The sequence below is a fragment of the Falco biarmicus genome, chromosome 2, assembly GCF_023638135.1.
Source record: "Falco biarmicus isolate bFalBia1 chromosome 2, bFalBia1.pri, whole genome shotgun sequence".
NCBI lineage: Eukaryota > Metazoa > Chordata > Aves > Falconiformes > Falconidae > Falco > Falco biarmicus.
The window spans coordinates 76,164,597-76,181,267 of NC_079289.1; the positions used below are offsets into that span (position 1 = coordinate 76,164,597).

The following is a 16,671-nucleotide window of genomic DNA, read 5'->3' on the forward strand; positions in this document are numbered from 1 at the left end:
AGGACACAGAGCTGTCTGCCACAGGGCCCTTTCTTGCATTGCTACTACATGTCCAGAGCCAGCAGTAGCTACTCATAGCAGCTGCTGCCATCAGGCTGGCATTGCAGGTCTTGGTTGAGGGCAAGAGTCGATGCTAGGAATGCAGTGAGCTCAGTTAATCCATGCCAGTGCAGAACAAATGAGTCTCTAGAAGGAATTAAAGCAATATAGCTGTTGGTCTTGAAAGTCGCACCCAGACTTAAAGTTACTGCCCACAGGCAGCCCAAGCTTGTGAACTCCTTGTAGTTTTTCAGGCAGTAGCTTTGAGACAGTTGCTGTGGTTCCTATTCTTTGACAGGAGATCAAATGGGTTGTAAAATAGGAGAGGGGAGTTGTTGGTGTGGTGTGAGAATGAAGAGCACACAAAAACTGCCTAGTAGCTGAGGATCGAATATGGAAACTTGGAGGAAAGTCCCAGTTCAGGCTGAGACAGCTAGCTCAGCAGAACAGGCAAGGGCAGATCCATGATGTTGGTCCCAGCTGGACGGTTCATTGTCTCCCACTAGGCAGTGGTTCTGCTCCACTTGCTGGATAAACCTGCCTCTTACGCCAGCATAAATATGGGAAAGGAGGTAACTTAGCTCCCTTGTGTCAAAGAAAGAAATGGAACTGGAGTTCAGCTTTTTTGGGGAAAAAAAAAAAAGTTATGCTCCTTGTTCTCTTTTTTATTGTAGCTTCAAAGGGATTATATAATTATATGAAAACAAATAAAAAGCCTTCTCTGCTCCTTTTGAAATGATTCTTCTGTGCCTAACCTTCAAAAGAAAACAAAAAGTCCAGGAAAAACAAATTTTACTCATCGTGATTTTGAAGGCACAGGACATTTGAGGTCAGCAGAAGAACCTTCAAAAACCTGGTTCCTGAGATGTTTGGACAGAAACAGTACGAAACAAATTCTTACAACAGCTCCAGGGGCAAAGCAACTCCAGCTCAGGGAGGACCCTAACTACTGGCTTAAGAATGGCATATGGTGTGTGGCCCCCGGGTAAAGTCACTGTCATTATCCTTTTGCTATGGATGAGGGTGTGGAGGCAAGTGACCTCTTCAAGGCCACTCAGAAAAGCAGAGCTACTGAATCAAGGTGGCAGCAGCAGCTCCAGAAACTGAATATAGTTCTTGTGAGACCTTCTTTAATACCTTGTGCAGAAGGTCTCCCTGCCTTGTGAAATTATCCTAAGGCATGGTGGTGCTCCTGCCTGTGAGCTTAAGCAGCAGTGGAAAGAAGGGTGTGGAGGTCTTTTCCCTTTCCCAGTCTCTTTGAGTAAGACCCAGAACAACAACAACAACAATAAAAAAAGACTAAAGAGAGTGTGGAACAGTGGAAAATGAATGAAAATAGAGTGTAGGCTAATAATCCCATTAAGTATTGGCACATGATTATGGAGAGCTGTCATAGGTTGATACTGTCACAATATACGATCGCTGCCCAGGGCTCTGAAGGCTCTGAATGGAAGTGTCTCTGCACGGCCAGACATTCTTCTCCTCTGCAGCTATGGCTGTCTTAATTGTTTGATTAATGAATTCATTAAATCCTAGTATTACTAGAAAAAGCACATTGACCTCCTGACCAATCACAATTAAAACGTAAATGCCACTTACTCAAGACACTGGCTAGCCATCTATTTAAGCAGCAGATAAGCGTCAAAAACAACTTTGTGTTTTGGGGATTTGCCCCACTTCACCCACAAGATCTGGATGTTTAGAGAATGTCACACCGATCGCAGGTGGAGGCCAACTTGCAGCATTGCCTACAATTACACCAGCATTTGCCTGGTTATTAAGATTATAACCAGTCTGGAAACACAATCCTCCGTTGAATCAACAGCAAAAGACTTCGGCTGACTTCACTGGAGTTAAGATTTCGCCCTGAATCTTGTGAGGAAGACTAATTAAATTCTGTGCATGTATCAAGCACAGCTGAAAGTTACACATCTCCGAGCAGTCCTGTGGAGGAAAATGCAGCGCGTTTTGCTCCCAGGCTGCAATGCCCTTAGCTGCGTTATCTTCCTGGGGGTTTTAATATGGGACAGGCCGGTCTTTTTTGGTTCCCCGACTGCTGCGTCATGTCCCTGCAAAGTAAGATGTTGACACACAGTCTCACCTCTGTAAAAAAACCACCCTTGCTTTGTTGGAAAGTACATTATCGCATGATGACGGCATACTTCAGCTATTGTGTTGCTCGATACACAGCTATAAAGCTATTTCAGTGTCCCAGCTTGTGATTTTTGAGTGGCTGGTGTCATCACAGCAGACTCTTTGTTTGGAAACTTGAACAAGCACCTTTGGCATGTGTCACTGATGCTGTTATGTCCAGTAGGAATTGTAGCTCCCCAAACTAGATGAGCTGAGTTTGGAGAACAGAATAGTCTCCTCTAATCCAATATGCAAGCTGAGGTATCTGAAGGCAGTTCAGTTAGCTGTGTTCACCCTGTTTTCTGCAGAAGGCCAAAATATCAGCGTTCTGGGCTTTCAGCAAAGGTTGTAGGAAACTATAGCATCTTTGAGCTGCCAGTTCAAGCCATGTCAAGGTCTGAATCAGATTTGGTGCTCAAGGTTTTGCAGTCACTTCAGGCTGCCGGTGACTGTTACAGTAGGGAAGTGTTTAATCACTGCTTGTGCTACTGCGTGGGCTACTGTCATTTGCCTCCAGCTCTGCAGAACTGAAGGAAACCTGGAGATATCCACCACCAGCCCTGCTGTGGCAAGTCTATAGAGATTTGTCCTCCCTTCACCTCTCACCCAGAGCTCAAGCCCTTGGGGACTAAATGGTTTTCAGCTTCCTAAAGCTTGATGTGGTTCATCAGCTTCCCAGTTGTCCTTACCTGAATGGCTGTGGCCATCCTTACTGTAGGACCGCAGCGGCCAAGGCTTTTGACTGAGTAACTCCCAAAGATCTGCCTGTTGTTCTTGGTCCAGGCACACCAACCCTAGGGGACGTGGCCCCGTCTTAGATGTTGGGATGTACCACACAGCCTGGATAGCATGGGCTTTTAGACTAGAACTATATTGATGAAGTGCACCAGTAGTTTCACAAGGAAACTGCTCAGGAGATTTCCTCCTTGGCCTGTGAGAAGGGTCATGGCCACATCGTAAATGGGGAAACATGCTAGTCTCTGTGAATTTAGTTTCTGCTGTAAAAGCCCAGTGCTTACCATAACCACTGGAGACAGCAAAGCTGGGCAAACACTGCAGCACTTCACTAGAGACCATGGCACCAGCATTGCACAGAACACAGTTAAGATGGCAGTACACTATTAAATGTCCCTTGTAGGCAGCATGGGACGGGAGACAGCACAGTACGTGAAGGTCAGGTGCCTTTTGGACTTCATTGGCATGTTTAACATTATTAGAACTAGCCCACAGAAGTAGTCAAAAAGTACCAAATAAACAATCATCTCAGTTGTTACAGTTGGCAGAGCATTGCTGTCATCAGTGATGCTTAATCCTGTTTTATTCAATTCCTTGGTGTTCAATTTTTTTTTTAATGTTTTTTGAAAGGTTGCTAGCAGGCTGAGAGGCATGAAGGTAAAAGGCTGAGATATTCACTGTTTGCTATTTTATCCATTGCAAAACAGAAAAACAGTAGTGCTGTAGTGAATTTTCCTCCCAAGCAGATATGGACGTTAAAATGTTTGCACTTAGAAACAAGACAGGACAGGAGGTTGCTTCTGTAAATCTCCAGGGCTGCCAGTCCCTCACCTTCCTGGTTGCCTATATGTCATTCCAGTTGGGGACAAACTGGGACCGAGTGTCTGCTTCGTGCCTGTGTTTGTCATGGTCACGGGTCTCTCCTGACCCAGGTGTCTGGCTCTACCTATGGATATTTCCTCAGAAGAGCAGGCTGGAGCTCCGTGTCCAGCTCCCTGAACTGTACTGTCACCAGGGTGATGGGGGACAAAATGAAGCAACAGCTGTGTTTCCTTAGCTCCCACAGCAGAAGTTAGAGGGAATCAAAGTTTTAGCATTTAATGGCCAGCAGAAGATAGTAATTGATCAGGAAAAATTCACTCTGCTGTCACTCTTGATCACATAGCTCTTCTTGACCACAGAGCTTACCTGGAATATTCTCCAAATGGTACCTGAATCCTGCTGAGGTAATTTATTCTTTCCTGTCAAAGCCTGAATAAAAATATCAAATCAGATACAGGAATGTATGTTCTGGACACGTGTTCTTCCTTTCCCAGACCATAGCAATCAGTTACTATAAGATTATTTCGTCACAGACTTTTTTTAATGGTTGAAATTCCTCTATAATAAACTGTTTAAGACACCAAAGCCCAGGGTGGTACCAGGTTGGGCTGCTGTCCCCAAGGTGTTTCCCTGACACCCATCTCAGGCAGGCAGTGGGCTGTGGGCAGCACAGCTGGTGTGAGGGCAGTGGGCTGGGGGGCGGTGGCAGCAGCACCCCCACTGCCAGAGAGCAAACGGCAGCTGGAAAGGAGCTGGCAGGAGCCAACTCATCACTAGATGTACCTGCCTGCCTCTTCCAGACACGGCACATCTGAAACAACGTCTCCTGGCTGCTGCTTCTCCCCTCAGTGCAGCCTGGCAGAGGGTGGGGGTGCCCATTGCTGGCACCAAGGGGTCACAGTAATACCCTTCAGCCCCCTTTTTTTCCTTGGGGGATGGGTAACACTTGACATAAGAGGCAGGATGAGACAAAATGGTGGTGTCATGTATTTAGTTCTGTTTTAAGCACATGCTAGCAGCATTTCTAGTCTCATTTTTGTGAAACACACAGTAGTTTTTTATCTTCTTGTTGCTGTAAACTGTACAGCACTGGAAAGCAGTGCCCCGAGTAGGAGGAAAAATACAATAGTAGCTCTTGACCAGCTTTCATTTTTGCCGCCTACAAAACAAGACTTTTCTAACACAGCAGTCCAGCTGTTTTAGCATTTCTAAAATTTTTCTTCCCCTGGTAGTGTTTAAGGCAATAGGCTATTCTGGATTTCACTGCCAACAAAGCCAGTGGTTGTTGCAGTACCAGAAGCAGAAAGCAGCAGGGAGTTACCAGAGCAGAATCCTCCGGGTTGATAGGCAGGATAAGACGGTTTCTCAAACCACAGGAGCGTCCCTCCTCATGCGTCCCTCAAGCTCCGTGGCAGAAACCTGCCTGCTCCAGACCAGGTGCTCGTTTCCAGACATAGAGCTCTTTGTGAAGGTGAGCACTGTAAAGCGGTCCAACAGCAGTGTGTGTTTGTGGAGGACTTTTTACTGTATTTGAGATTCATTTGATAGTGTCAAGGAAGGTGAAAGAGCAAGCAGGACTGGTTTCATTAACATGTGTTGTTTGGTTATAAGGTCTGGAAACCTAAATGAACTAACCTATTAACTAAGTAAATTATACATCTGTTGGTTTGGTTTTTTTTTTACCTCTGTGCCCTTACGTTTAATCTAAGTTTTAAAACTGCTTAAGGAGAATCGTATGAAAGGCTTAAAAATTAGGCCTCTGGTCTCTTCCAACAGTGTTGTGTAAGCCAAACTTAGCAGCTATGCAAGACTTCACCTCCTTGTTATGAAGCCTCTTAACAAAATGCAATGCAAGGTATGTGGAGTAACACTTCTATGGCCATGCACACAGCGAGTTGCACGTCATGTGCTTTACACTGACACCTGATGATTTGTTTAGCCAAAAAGGAAAGACCTTTATTACAGGGGCACACAGAAAGAGAGGTTATGTGACTTGGATACGGCCGCAGTTCAGTCTTAAAAGTGGGAGCCTGGTGTCTGTAACAAGGAGGATTATCCAGGGGGCTGGGGCACTTCTGCTTCATTAGCCCTCAGATCAGCAAAGCTCTAAGACCCGTGGGTTCAGCTGGAGCAAGGCTACTGCCGAACTTCCCTCCTTCTCTGTGGCCCTCACCGTTGCTTAGTTTGAGAGTCTTATTTGATATATTCTGTTTATGCCCTTAAGTGCTTTAGATGTTACATCTCAACTTATGCTGGTAATCTTTCTTTGTTTCCTCTGATCGTAAACTGATTTAATGTGTTTTAATCTTGCAGTGACTTAGGTAGATTAATGTTCGCATTGATAAATGAGGTGGAGACTATTTCCTTTGGAAGGACTGCTGTGATTTCAGTTTTATTTTCTAACTTATAGCAATATTAATTATACATTTTAATGAAAAACTACATCTCCAAAATGACAGGATTCTTCATCATATCTGTGTGCATGTTTGGAGGAGGATAATAAAGAAATTTTGCAGGAAAATAAGTATTAGAAGAGATGACTAATATGCTATAGGTGCTCATAGCAGATCTGGGTTTTCTCCTTTCCTACTGCATCTGCTGTCAAATTTTGCTAGCATCACAGATGTATGTATACTTTTTTTTTTTTTTTTTAATTGTAGGCTGGCAGTGATGGGGAAAGTATTGGAAATTGCCCGTTCTCTCAGCGTCTCTTTATGATTCTGTGGCTAAAAGGTGTCATATTTAATGTCACAACCGTGGATTTGAAAAGGTGAGATTGTAAACAGAATTCTCCTTTTCAGAACAACTTTTCCAAAATGGTGATTTTAGAGGGTGATTCTCTTCTGATAGATTTGAAATGTGCACCATGGCTTGGCATTACATTAACAATCTGATGCCTGATTTCTCTTTAGGGTTCACTAGTATAAAGTGGACTAACTCCTTTGAAGCAGTTGGGATTTTAACCTGTTTTTCAGTAGGTCTCTGTAACATATCACAGAAGATTTTACGGGTTTTTTTAAGCATTTCAGAGCACATTCAGATATGGGTTCGCGAATTTTCACACCACCAGTGTGAAGCAGCTGGCTAAGTTTTATTTTGTAACGAAGAGCAGCCTGCCATTTTAAAGGTGAAAGAGTTCATTGCGATTAAGTGTAGAAATTTCAAATGTGGTTCCTGTTAGGATTAACCCCATCTCTTTCCTCTTATCAGAAAGCCTGCTGACCTGCAGAACCTTGCCCCAGGAACAAACCCCCCCTTCATGACATTTGATGGTGAAGTGAAAACTGATGTCAATAAGATCGAGGAGTTCTTGGAAGAAAAGCTAGCACCGCCCCGGTACTGTATTTCTGGCTGCTTCTCTTGCTTTTAGCCCCTCACAGCCCTCAACAGGGGTCAGTGACCGAACCCCCTCGGCTTCGGCAGGTCATGCCCGCAGCGAGCTGCACGTGCTGTAATTGCATGTTGGGAGGCTCACGGGGGCTGGTACGGCCACCGCAGTGGAGCTTGCATGGGTAACTCTGGCTGGTGTGAAACGGTGCTGAAGCCCAGCACCATGCCAGGGGTGGCCCTGGGGTGGCTCTGAGATGCCGGTGGCACTCCTCCTGCTGATCTTGCCTTTGCCCCGAGATCACTGCTGTGCCACCGCAGTTGTTCCCAAGGCACGAAATCCGCGCCACTGCAGCAAGCATGTGCAGAAGCCTGTGTGCCACTGCAGAAACCTGACCTCTTTTCCGCCACTTGTGTTTGTTCAAGGTTTCCCTCTTCACACTATACAAATAATTACACTTACTGGGAGCAGGTAGTTGGAAGAAAAGGGCAGATAAAGCCTCCCACATGGCAGACATAGCGGGGCTCATTTTGAGTGGCCAGGTGGGACATCTTGGTGCACACCAGGGTCTGAGTTTTGGACTTGTCCTTCCCCGCCCCAGCAGCAATTCCCACCTCACCCCAAACCCTGCTGTCCCACCATCAGCAGCATCATGTCCCCCACCCACACACCTTCTCTCCCCCAGGACAGCAGCCCCCTTGGCAGCGCTCCCTTCTCAAGCAGCTGAACCTGACTTAAACTGGGCAAGCAGCTCCCCCCCTCCACTTTTCCCTTCCTATTTGCCCCTGGCAGCAGCAGCTACTGGACTGGCTGCTCTGAGCTTGCTGATGCACGAGGGGTCCAGGTGAGGAGGCTGGGAGGAGCAGCGGCTAGTGTGAGTAGGGACTTTCCCTCCATTCCTTCTCACGGCAGAAGCCATGCTCCACACAGCCTCACCTCCAGTGGAGGAGGCCTGGGAGAGGCGCTGGGCTGTTTGGGCAGTGTTTGCAGCCTTACAGTCATCTCCCATCTCCCTCAGGAAAAGGTAATCATCCACATGGTTTAGGTATGGTTTAAAATTAATTACTAAGTCATTTGTAGTCCTATGTGGCTGCGTATTGTGACGCTGCACTGTAAATCATGTATGTTAGTGGAGACGAAAATAAAGGCTAGTCATGTAACTTCTTTTTGTTTCTCTTAACTCCTCAGGTATCCCAAACTTGCACCGAACCACCCTGAGTCAAACTCTGCAGGAAATGATGTGTTTGCAAAATTCTCTGCATTCATAAAGAACCCAAGAAAAGATGCTAATGAAAGTATGTGCTGCAGTCCTTTTTTTCAGCCCTGGTAGCTATTGGGGGAAATTAGAGCTGTACAATTCTAGTACACTGTGCTGGAGATACCTCATTTACAGCTTAGGTTAAACAGTCATTTTCCAGAGCGTAAAGACTGTGGAAGTCTGGCCTATTCACTCTCTTATTTGAGGATTCCCAAAGTTAGTTTACACAGCTACTACTGTCAGCATGGGAGCACCAGGTACAGCTCCTCCTTGTTTCTTCAGCTCTCAAGCCTGTAAGGCTATGCCTTCCACACAGCTCTGCCAAAAGCACAGCCCACTTGAACTGAGATCTGGCCTTTCTACACCATTTCCATAAATAATGAGGACTCTAGCCCCATGGCAAGTCTTTCTAGAGCAGGACCCTCACTACCACCATGCCTTAACTCACCTCTTTCCAGAGTTTCCCATACACCCCAAAGTGGCATCCCACTGGTTTGCTGTCATCACTCCCAGCCTTACTGTCCTACCTGTGGGCAAGCACTTGCTCCGTGGCTCCCAAGGCAGGAGTCGATGTGAAGATGGAGTGACTCTGCTGGGCCACTCTGCAAAAGCACGCTCCACAGAGGTGTCTGAGGAGCCCTTTTTGGTAACACAGCTCCAGTCTGTTTTTTCTCAGAACTCCCTTTAGCTACTTAAAGCTCTTATCCCAGCATTACATTATAAGCCTAGGATAAAGGAATTGCAGGAACTGGCATGGCAAGGTGTTTGCAAGCTGGGTTGGTGCCAGGAGACAAGATGCAGGAATTGCCTTTCTGCTTGGTGTCAGAGAGACCTTGGTAGAGACTTAAATGACCTTTTTATTGTCTTAACTTAGATTTGGAAAAATCTTTGCTTAAAGCCCTGAGGAAGCTGGACAACTATTTAAATAGCCCCTTGCCTGATGAAATCGATGCTTACAGCACTGAGGAGATCACTGTTTCCAGCCGGAAGTTCCTGGATGGAGATGAGCTCACCTTAGCGGATTGCAACCTCCTACCAAAGCTCCATATAATCAAGGTTTGCATTTGCTTTTTAGCTTCCCAAAGAGCAGGGTGGCACAGAGGCTTAAGTCCTTTTCTAAAAAGCAAAGGATGCTGTATCTGTTCTGAGGCCACACAGCAGCTGTGTAGGGAGGGACATTGAATGCTAATGAGCAAGGCCGTTTCATTACAGCACAGCTAGGCAGATCCTCATATTGGTGGCTCTGGGCCCAGAATATCTGATTTCATGTCTGGGCTGTGACTGCACTCTCTAGGCCTCTCGCAAGTATGAAACAGGTTCCTATACTAGTGCTGTTGAGAAGTGTTTTCATTTGCATTTCATTTACAAAGTGCTCATGACCATGGACCGGCAAGGTTAAATTATTTTTTCCATGCCAATTCAAGAATCCAGCAAAAGCTGAAATTAAGATCTGTCTTCCTCACCTTTCATCCAACTCTTGCTTTGCCGAATATCACCACTAGTACCAATAATACTGGCAGGGTAACCACCGCCCGCTGCCTTCCAGCCAAGGCTCCCAGCCCGGCAGGCCTGTGCAGCATCCACACACATCTGACAGTCCTGGTAACTGAGGTGTCCGGGTGTTGTCACAGCCTGTCCCTGGGCTACTCTGGAGCTAACCAGGCTCTGGAAGAGAAATGGCCATGCTGGAAATTTATTGGTTTTCAAACAAACAAGGTCACTTCAGAATGTTTCCTTTTTGACAACTATTTTGCCAGAGGAAGAGTGGATTGAATTGCTTTCTGAGAACTCCACAAGTGAAAACTCCCCAGAGATGTTCTAGCTGAACCTGTTCCAGAGAGCAGCAAGGGAATGAGCCCTTTCCCACGTCCATGTAAAGCTCAGGCACAGCGAAGCTCAAGAGGGAGCAAGGGTCAGCAGAACCAATACAGGGAGAATCACCTTATTTCAGGTGAACGTACAAAGGATGATAGAGGATGAACATCACACTGTCCTTACTGGCCAGCGGGGAGGGATTAGGTATTGCCCAATAGTTGTTTTCCCTAGCCATCTGAAATTTAGTATTTTAATTCAAGTTTTTCCTTTCTGTTTCAGTGAAAGTGTGGGCCAGTTTGTTACTGTAAGATTATTCTGTTAATTCTGGTTTATGCTAGCTCCTTTGCCGTTTTAAGCTGTGTCTCTTCCAGGTGTGGTCTACTGGTCCACATAGCTCTGCATAGCTCTAGCTGAAAATTTATAACAAATAAATCCTTTAAAGTGAGTTAGCTTGTTAGCTAGCTTTCTTCATCCCATATCTTCTCTTTTTTTTGCGTGTCTTTCCTTCTCCTTTCCCCTTGTGTGGCATATAACAACAGACTTACACATTGAAAATTAAAAATGTGCATAAAGAGTAGATTTGGGTTTTTTTGCAGATCATGTGTGTAATGGTATTTTTCTTTTTTCTTTTAATAAAAGGTTGTTGCAAAAAAATACAGAAATTTTGATTTTCCACCTGAAATGACAGGGATTTCAAGATACTTGAACAATGCATATGCAAGAGATGAATTTACAAATACTTGTCCTGCTGATCAAGAAATTGAATATGCCTATTTGGATGTTGCAAAGAGAATGAAGTAAACAGAAGATGCCTCCGTTCTTTATAGCTTCTGAGATTTAGATGGGCACCAGCCAAGATGGAAAAAGCAAAAGCCACCATACATTCTGCAGTGTAATTTTAAGTTCTGCTATTGGCCAATACTTCTTTTATAATGATTGTATAGCATTATTTGCTCGTTCTTAAATTATGTATGTATATGTTTGTGTGTCTGTACAGATGTCTGCACACATGAATGTCTGTTGTGCATTACAAGTTAAAGAAAGGCATCAGTCAATATTAAAGCATTTATTGAAGTTAGGGGAACAGTGTAGGTCACATGATTATAGCAATATTACAGACTAGTGACTTATGCTAAATTACTGAAATTTGAGAAGAAATAGCCCTGTTTCTAACACACATTTAACCTGTCGTTATTGCTGCCTCTGATCTCTGTTTCACAGTTGTTGCCAAACTTCACAGTTACCAGGAGGGTTTGTTTGCTTCTCTGCAAGCCTCGGAGGGCCACAAGCCAGCAGCTGGTGCCCATACAGTGCCCTGGTTAACCCAGGAGAGAGGCCAGCCTGTAGGTGGGACCACACCTTATGTCCCGGAGGCCCTCTCCTCCATGCTAGAGACCTGCAGGACAGGTCAATGAAGAACAACTCCTTTTTACATTGCATGAGTCTGCTTTGATATAAAAAAATAAATTTTAAAAAATTCCTGCCTTCTCTCTCAGGGCTGCATAACCCATCAAACTTCCCTCTCGGCGCTCCCAAAGAGAGGAACACAGACTATCACTGGTGTATGGACTATCAGACAATAGAAACTTGACAAGGGAGGAGGGAGAGGCTTGGTTGTCACTGGAGACAGAAGAAATGGGTGAACATCTGCCCCCAGACACTGATGTAGATTCTCTTTCTCATGCTTCCATGACTCTCATTTGGTTTTGGAAAGCAAAGAGGAAAGAAACAGTCCCTCTATACTTCCTTTTCCTAATTAAGCTCCAGCATATTGGCTTTCCCAGGGCAGCTGTTAGGACTTCACTGCTGGGAGCTTTACAGCTGATCCAGACAGGTATCTTCCAGGAACAACACAGACCTACCTCCTGCCTTAGGCAGGGCATGGATTAGATGAAACCCTCCAGCCTTGCTTGAGTCTGTGTTCAAGGTGGTCAGTACTGGTGAGAAAGACCCCCTAGCCTGGCATCAGGGAGCGCACTATTAGAGCTGTGTGGACTACGAAAAGAGATGTCCACAGCTGCTTTCTGCTGAGCAGGCCCTCAGCAAGCACACAGGAGCAATGCTTCAGTCATAGGGTCACCTGGAAGTTTCATTCTGATGGATTTTGCCTGTGTGTACATAATAGATGTGAAAATGGCTAAAAATAGCCTTTACAGCACCTCCTGCCACGAAAAGACGCTATAATAAGACCAGTCATTCATCCTTGCCCATGTCAAACACACCTGCTTTCTAACAAAGCATTACTTAATAGTAATAGTCAAGTGTCAGATATATTGTGTTTGTGGTGTCTTCATCTCACACACTACACAGTTCTGATGCAAATGTGTTGTCATCACAATTATTTGTAAGCAGTGTTAAATGTAGTTTTACTTCAGCTTTAGAGAAAACGGACAAAATACCTTTCCCCTCTCACTCTCAACTGTGAACTCTCATATTGGGGTTGGTAACTGAACACTCATCACATATTACTAACTGTTTCAAATACATACATACATATATATTACATATTAAAAATTAAATCTGTATACTCTTTTCATATGCCTTACAAATTTAAATAGAAAATATACAAATTCATAAGTAATTTGAGCAGTGTTCTGTCTTTTATTTCCTTGAAAATTTCCTGGTAAGCTGCATTGTAACAGTGACCGAGATTTTAAGAAATACAAGGCAAAATTTAACCCAACTTTCACTTGTTTTGGAGGAATCATACATGTTTCAGACCTGCAGTGAGATCTTGGGAGCAATACATACTGGCTGTGCCTGTTATAATAAAATACCAAAGGGCCAGCATGTGATCCTTGACTGCCAAGTCACCTACAACTGTCCCACATCCATGCTGCTTTGGGGCTGGCCACATTTGTAACTGTTCTGTCTTGGCAAGATCCAACTGGGGTGATCCAAAACAGCCAGGGACTGCCCAGACTGCTCAGCAGCTCTTGCAGAAATCCAAATGCAGAAGATGGCTCCTGGCTCTCTCTTCTCACCATAAATACAGTTATGGCTGTTTATCATCAATAAACAACAAGAGAGCCTAGGCTATCCTCTGGCCTTGAGAGCACGTAGCAATGTGTGGTTCACATCCATATGGCTCGTTTCTATCTCCTAGAAACAGGGTGGCCACGCTGGTTGTGGGGGAAAGTACCTATCTCCAAATCATGTCTCGACATTGGTGAGAGCTAGTGGTCTTTGGCACAGCTCAGAGTATTTGTAACAAGTCTTGAAGTTGGTGAAGATTAATGAAAATATGTGTGAAAGCACTAGAAGAAATACAAAAAACAGGGTTAAAAAATTCATAGGTTGATCGCTACAGGACATTGTACAAGTAAATTCATTCAAAGGACCTGATAGCAAGGAGGCAAAGAACAAACTGAAGCCTCAAGCTCAAGTAAAGAGATGAGGAGGAACAAGAGGGGTGCTGTAAAACATCCTGATAAAACAACAGAAGAATAGGAAACAGGAATTTTGCCTTTGACTTAAAGATCCTGAAAAACCCCTGAACATTACAAAAGGCACATCCAGAAAACAGTTTGTGTCACCAGTGAAGAAACCAAGAGCTGTTCCTGGACCTCACAGCTGGTGGCACTGGCCTGTCCCCTCACACAGTTTGTCTGGGTGGGTGTCTGGGTGCAGATGACCCATGGGACACCGCAAGTGAGTAAAATATGTGCTGTTTAGAATAAGTATCACCCTTTTATTCCATAAGGTCCCACACTGGGTTCCTTTCCCTGGGCCCACGGTAACAACTACCCTGTGGCCTGGCCCTGCCTGCTTTCCAAATCCAAACTAGCACCCATGTCTCTGTCCAGGGCTGGCTGCAGCTCAGGAGCTGGACTTCCTGGGCTCAGCAGCAGCTCATCACCATTCATTCTTACTGAGCAAAAAGGGCAAAAGCCATACCAGGCTCTGTGTTACGTACATGTTTATGGTTTGTAGACACCATGAAACTTCTTTTTGCTTCTAGATCATTCAACCATCCCCCTGCACCCTGTCCTCTTTTTCTCAGGCTTCATCAGAATCACATGCCTGTACTTCCAGTACTTTCAGGTGAAGGGAAAAAAAGCCTCAGGAACTCACCAGAGGTGTGTTTTTCCCTTAAAATCTGACATTGCTTGGAAGGATATTTGATTAAATGCTTGTGGCCACTGATAGTTTTTGAAACCTAATGATTTGTGGTTTCCTTATTCCTCTTAACTCATGCAAAAGAAGTTCATTGCTCCAGCCGTCCACAATGGATTGTTGGGCACACATGATGCTACCTAAACCAGCACATTATGGTTGGTGTTTGTGTATATCTGGCAACACAGGGACGAGATGTTGGTAGAGAAGTCATAGAAACGACCCAGCATATCAGAAAATTGCAGTAACTTCTTTTGTCCTGGGGCAGGGTGAGCTAAAGTGTCTGCACGATCCCACAGGAAATGAATCCCTATCTTCTAAGCATGTGGAGTGTCTGAGCCTCACCCTTCCTAAAACACATTTTAAGAAAATACCTCTGTCCGCATTTGAGTTATTGAGACCATGGAAAGATTTTCTTTAAACAGTGTTCTGGAGAACAAATTAGATGCGATAAAGGGAGAGAGAAAGCAAGCTGTGGTGTTAACAGTACCACCAGCTGTCTGAGTGGCCTTGACATGCAGGAAGATGTTGTATTTAGACACAGGTTTGTAGTGTTTGATCCCATGCCAGGGCAGAGATCATGTTCCACTATTTAAAGACATGTTTGTGGAGATAGAGCTACTGATTTCCAAATGCTTATTAGCACAAGAAGTCTCTGTGGTTTTGCTTGTACAAAAAATGGTTTTATTATCATTTCAAATAAAATCTGTTATATGTCCCTTTTAAGCATCTATTATACGCAAGGCAAATATGGTAAGACAGTTATTTTTTTAATTGCTTTTCAACTGCTTGTGTAGAAAAGTCTTCAAGGTTTGAAAGTTTCTTTCTCAGCTTCAGTATCCTACTCTTCAGTATGACCCATCAACTTGAAGGTCAAACACTATGTGCGCTCAACACAGTATTTCCAAAAGCAAGCTGAAATAAAATCAAATGCAGGGTAACTAACTGTAATGTATTCAATGCATTATATATATTTAAAACAGCTTCCAAACACAGAAAAAATAGACCTCATGATAGCAAACTAGTATTCCTCATCTGTATCAACATGCTATTTTTTTGAGTATAAGCAAATATCTAAATTTCACAAGCCCCTTATAACTGGTTGAAGTTTAGTTTAAAAGCAGATTTTTTCTAGGTTATTAGGAAGGCTATTTCTAAGCTGTCAAGAACCAGTAATCAACTGCTAAGCTGAGGCGTGACCCTGGAAGTTCAAGTCAACAGAAGCTATCCACAGCCTTGACTAGGTTAGCAAACGGCCCTCCCAACTAGCCACTCCAAGTGCTGGTATCACCCAATAGCTGCCAGCCACCCAGATGGCCCCCATGGACCGTTAAAAGCTACTTTAAGGTTCATAGTGGTTTTGTGGACACTCACCATGACTTTACTGACAACGCAAGGGAGCTGCTACCCTCCAGACTGAGTTTCCTGCTGAAAGATCCTGAACACCTGACAGGGATGGGAGAGCAGAGGTTTGTCACACAGCACACTGCTACGTTCTCCTGTCAGCAGCCTTATCTGGCATCATACCCCTGAACTACTCTTAGTGGTCTCATGCGACAAAGACTCAAATGCAGGCCCTGCTCATGAGCAATGGGATAAATCAAGCTGGTTGCTAAGGCATGGCTCAGACCGGCACTCAGTTTTCCTTCACTAGCAAATGGCAAAGAAGTAAAGGAGCAAGGTTTTTCCAGGTCCTGGTCTAAACTGGACTCCTGCTGATTAAGATGTTTTTATTGATGAGCAGAATGCAAACAGAAAAATCTCTTCTAGAAATTAACTAAGGGAAACAAGTCTTATTTCAAAACTTGAAAATTGTTCAACTTTTTGATTAAATCAAACCAATGAACTGAAAGAAAAATAAATGTTCCTTCTCAAAAACTGAAGGCAGTTGTTTTTCTTGGGTTTCTTCCTTCTATCGTTCCCTTCCCTTTTATTTTTTTATTTTTTTTTCAGTGATGGAAGAAGAAAAATGAGAGGTAGAAGTGCTGGAGAAGAAAAGACCACCACTGAATACCAAACTTTGGTTTTCAACTCAAGATTGAAAAGTAAAACAACATGTAAACTAAACCCGTATCTTCTTTTGTTGGAAAACTTTTGAAAAGTTGCTTTCATCCAACTTCTTGTTCTTCATTTTGAAAACATTAGGATCAGCATCAAGCTACTAAAAGTTTCACTCCTCTTAAGTGGAATTTGAGGGTTACAGTGACGACAAGGGGCCTCTAGAGGTGAAAACTCTGCTGCTCCTTTGCCTATAGGAGTATTCACAGATCAGATCTTCCAGCTCACTCCATTGTAGGATACTGAAATAGTTGTCAGTTGCTCCAGGTAATAAATCCATACTCTTGCTAGAGGCTACAGAGAGTTGGACCTTACACAGGTTGCAAAGAGGATGCTGCATGTCAAATCCACTGATCCACCGTACAGG

General features: G+C 44.2%; 1 protein-coding gene across 3 annotated transcripts in view; it reads left to right on the forward strand.

Annotated features, from left to right (window-relative positions):
- CLIC6 (chloride intracellular channel 6) overlaps nt 1–13,264 on the forward strand; it is a 34,049-nt gene extending 20,785 nt beyond the window's left edge. Inside the window, exons 1-6 of one of the 3 annotated variants that reach the window (XM_056329640.1) lie at nt 4,621–5,200; nt 6,390–6,499; nt 6,940–7,065; nt 8,246–8,352; nt 9,190–9,371; nt 10,770–13,256. In XM_056329640.1, the coding sequence (XP_056185615.1) occupies nt 5,120–5,200; nt 6,390–6,499; nt 6,940–7,065; nt 8,246–8,352; nt 9,190–9,371; nt 10,770–10,931 (768 nt within the window). In that variant the 5' untranslated portion in view covers nt 4,621–5,119 and the 3' untranslated portion in view covers nt 10,932–13,256. Of the gene's footprint in view, nt 1–4,620; nt 5,201–6,389; nt 6,500–6,939; nt 7,066–8,245; nt 8,353–9,189; nt 9,372–10,769 lie in introns of those variants that run through there. The other 2 variants (XM_056329638.1, XM_056329639.1) reach the window with 2 other exon arrangements.
- Nucleotides 13,265–16,671: the final 3,407 nt, after the last annotated feature.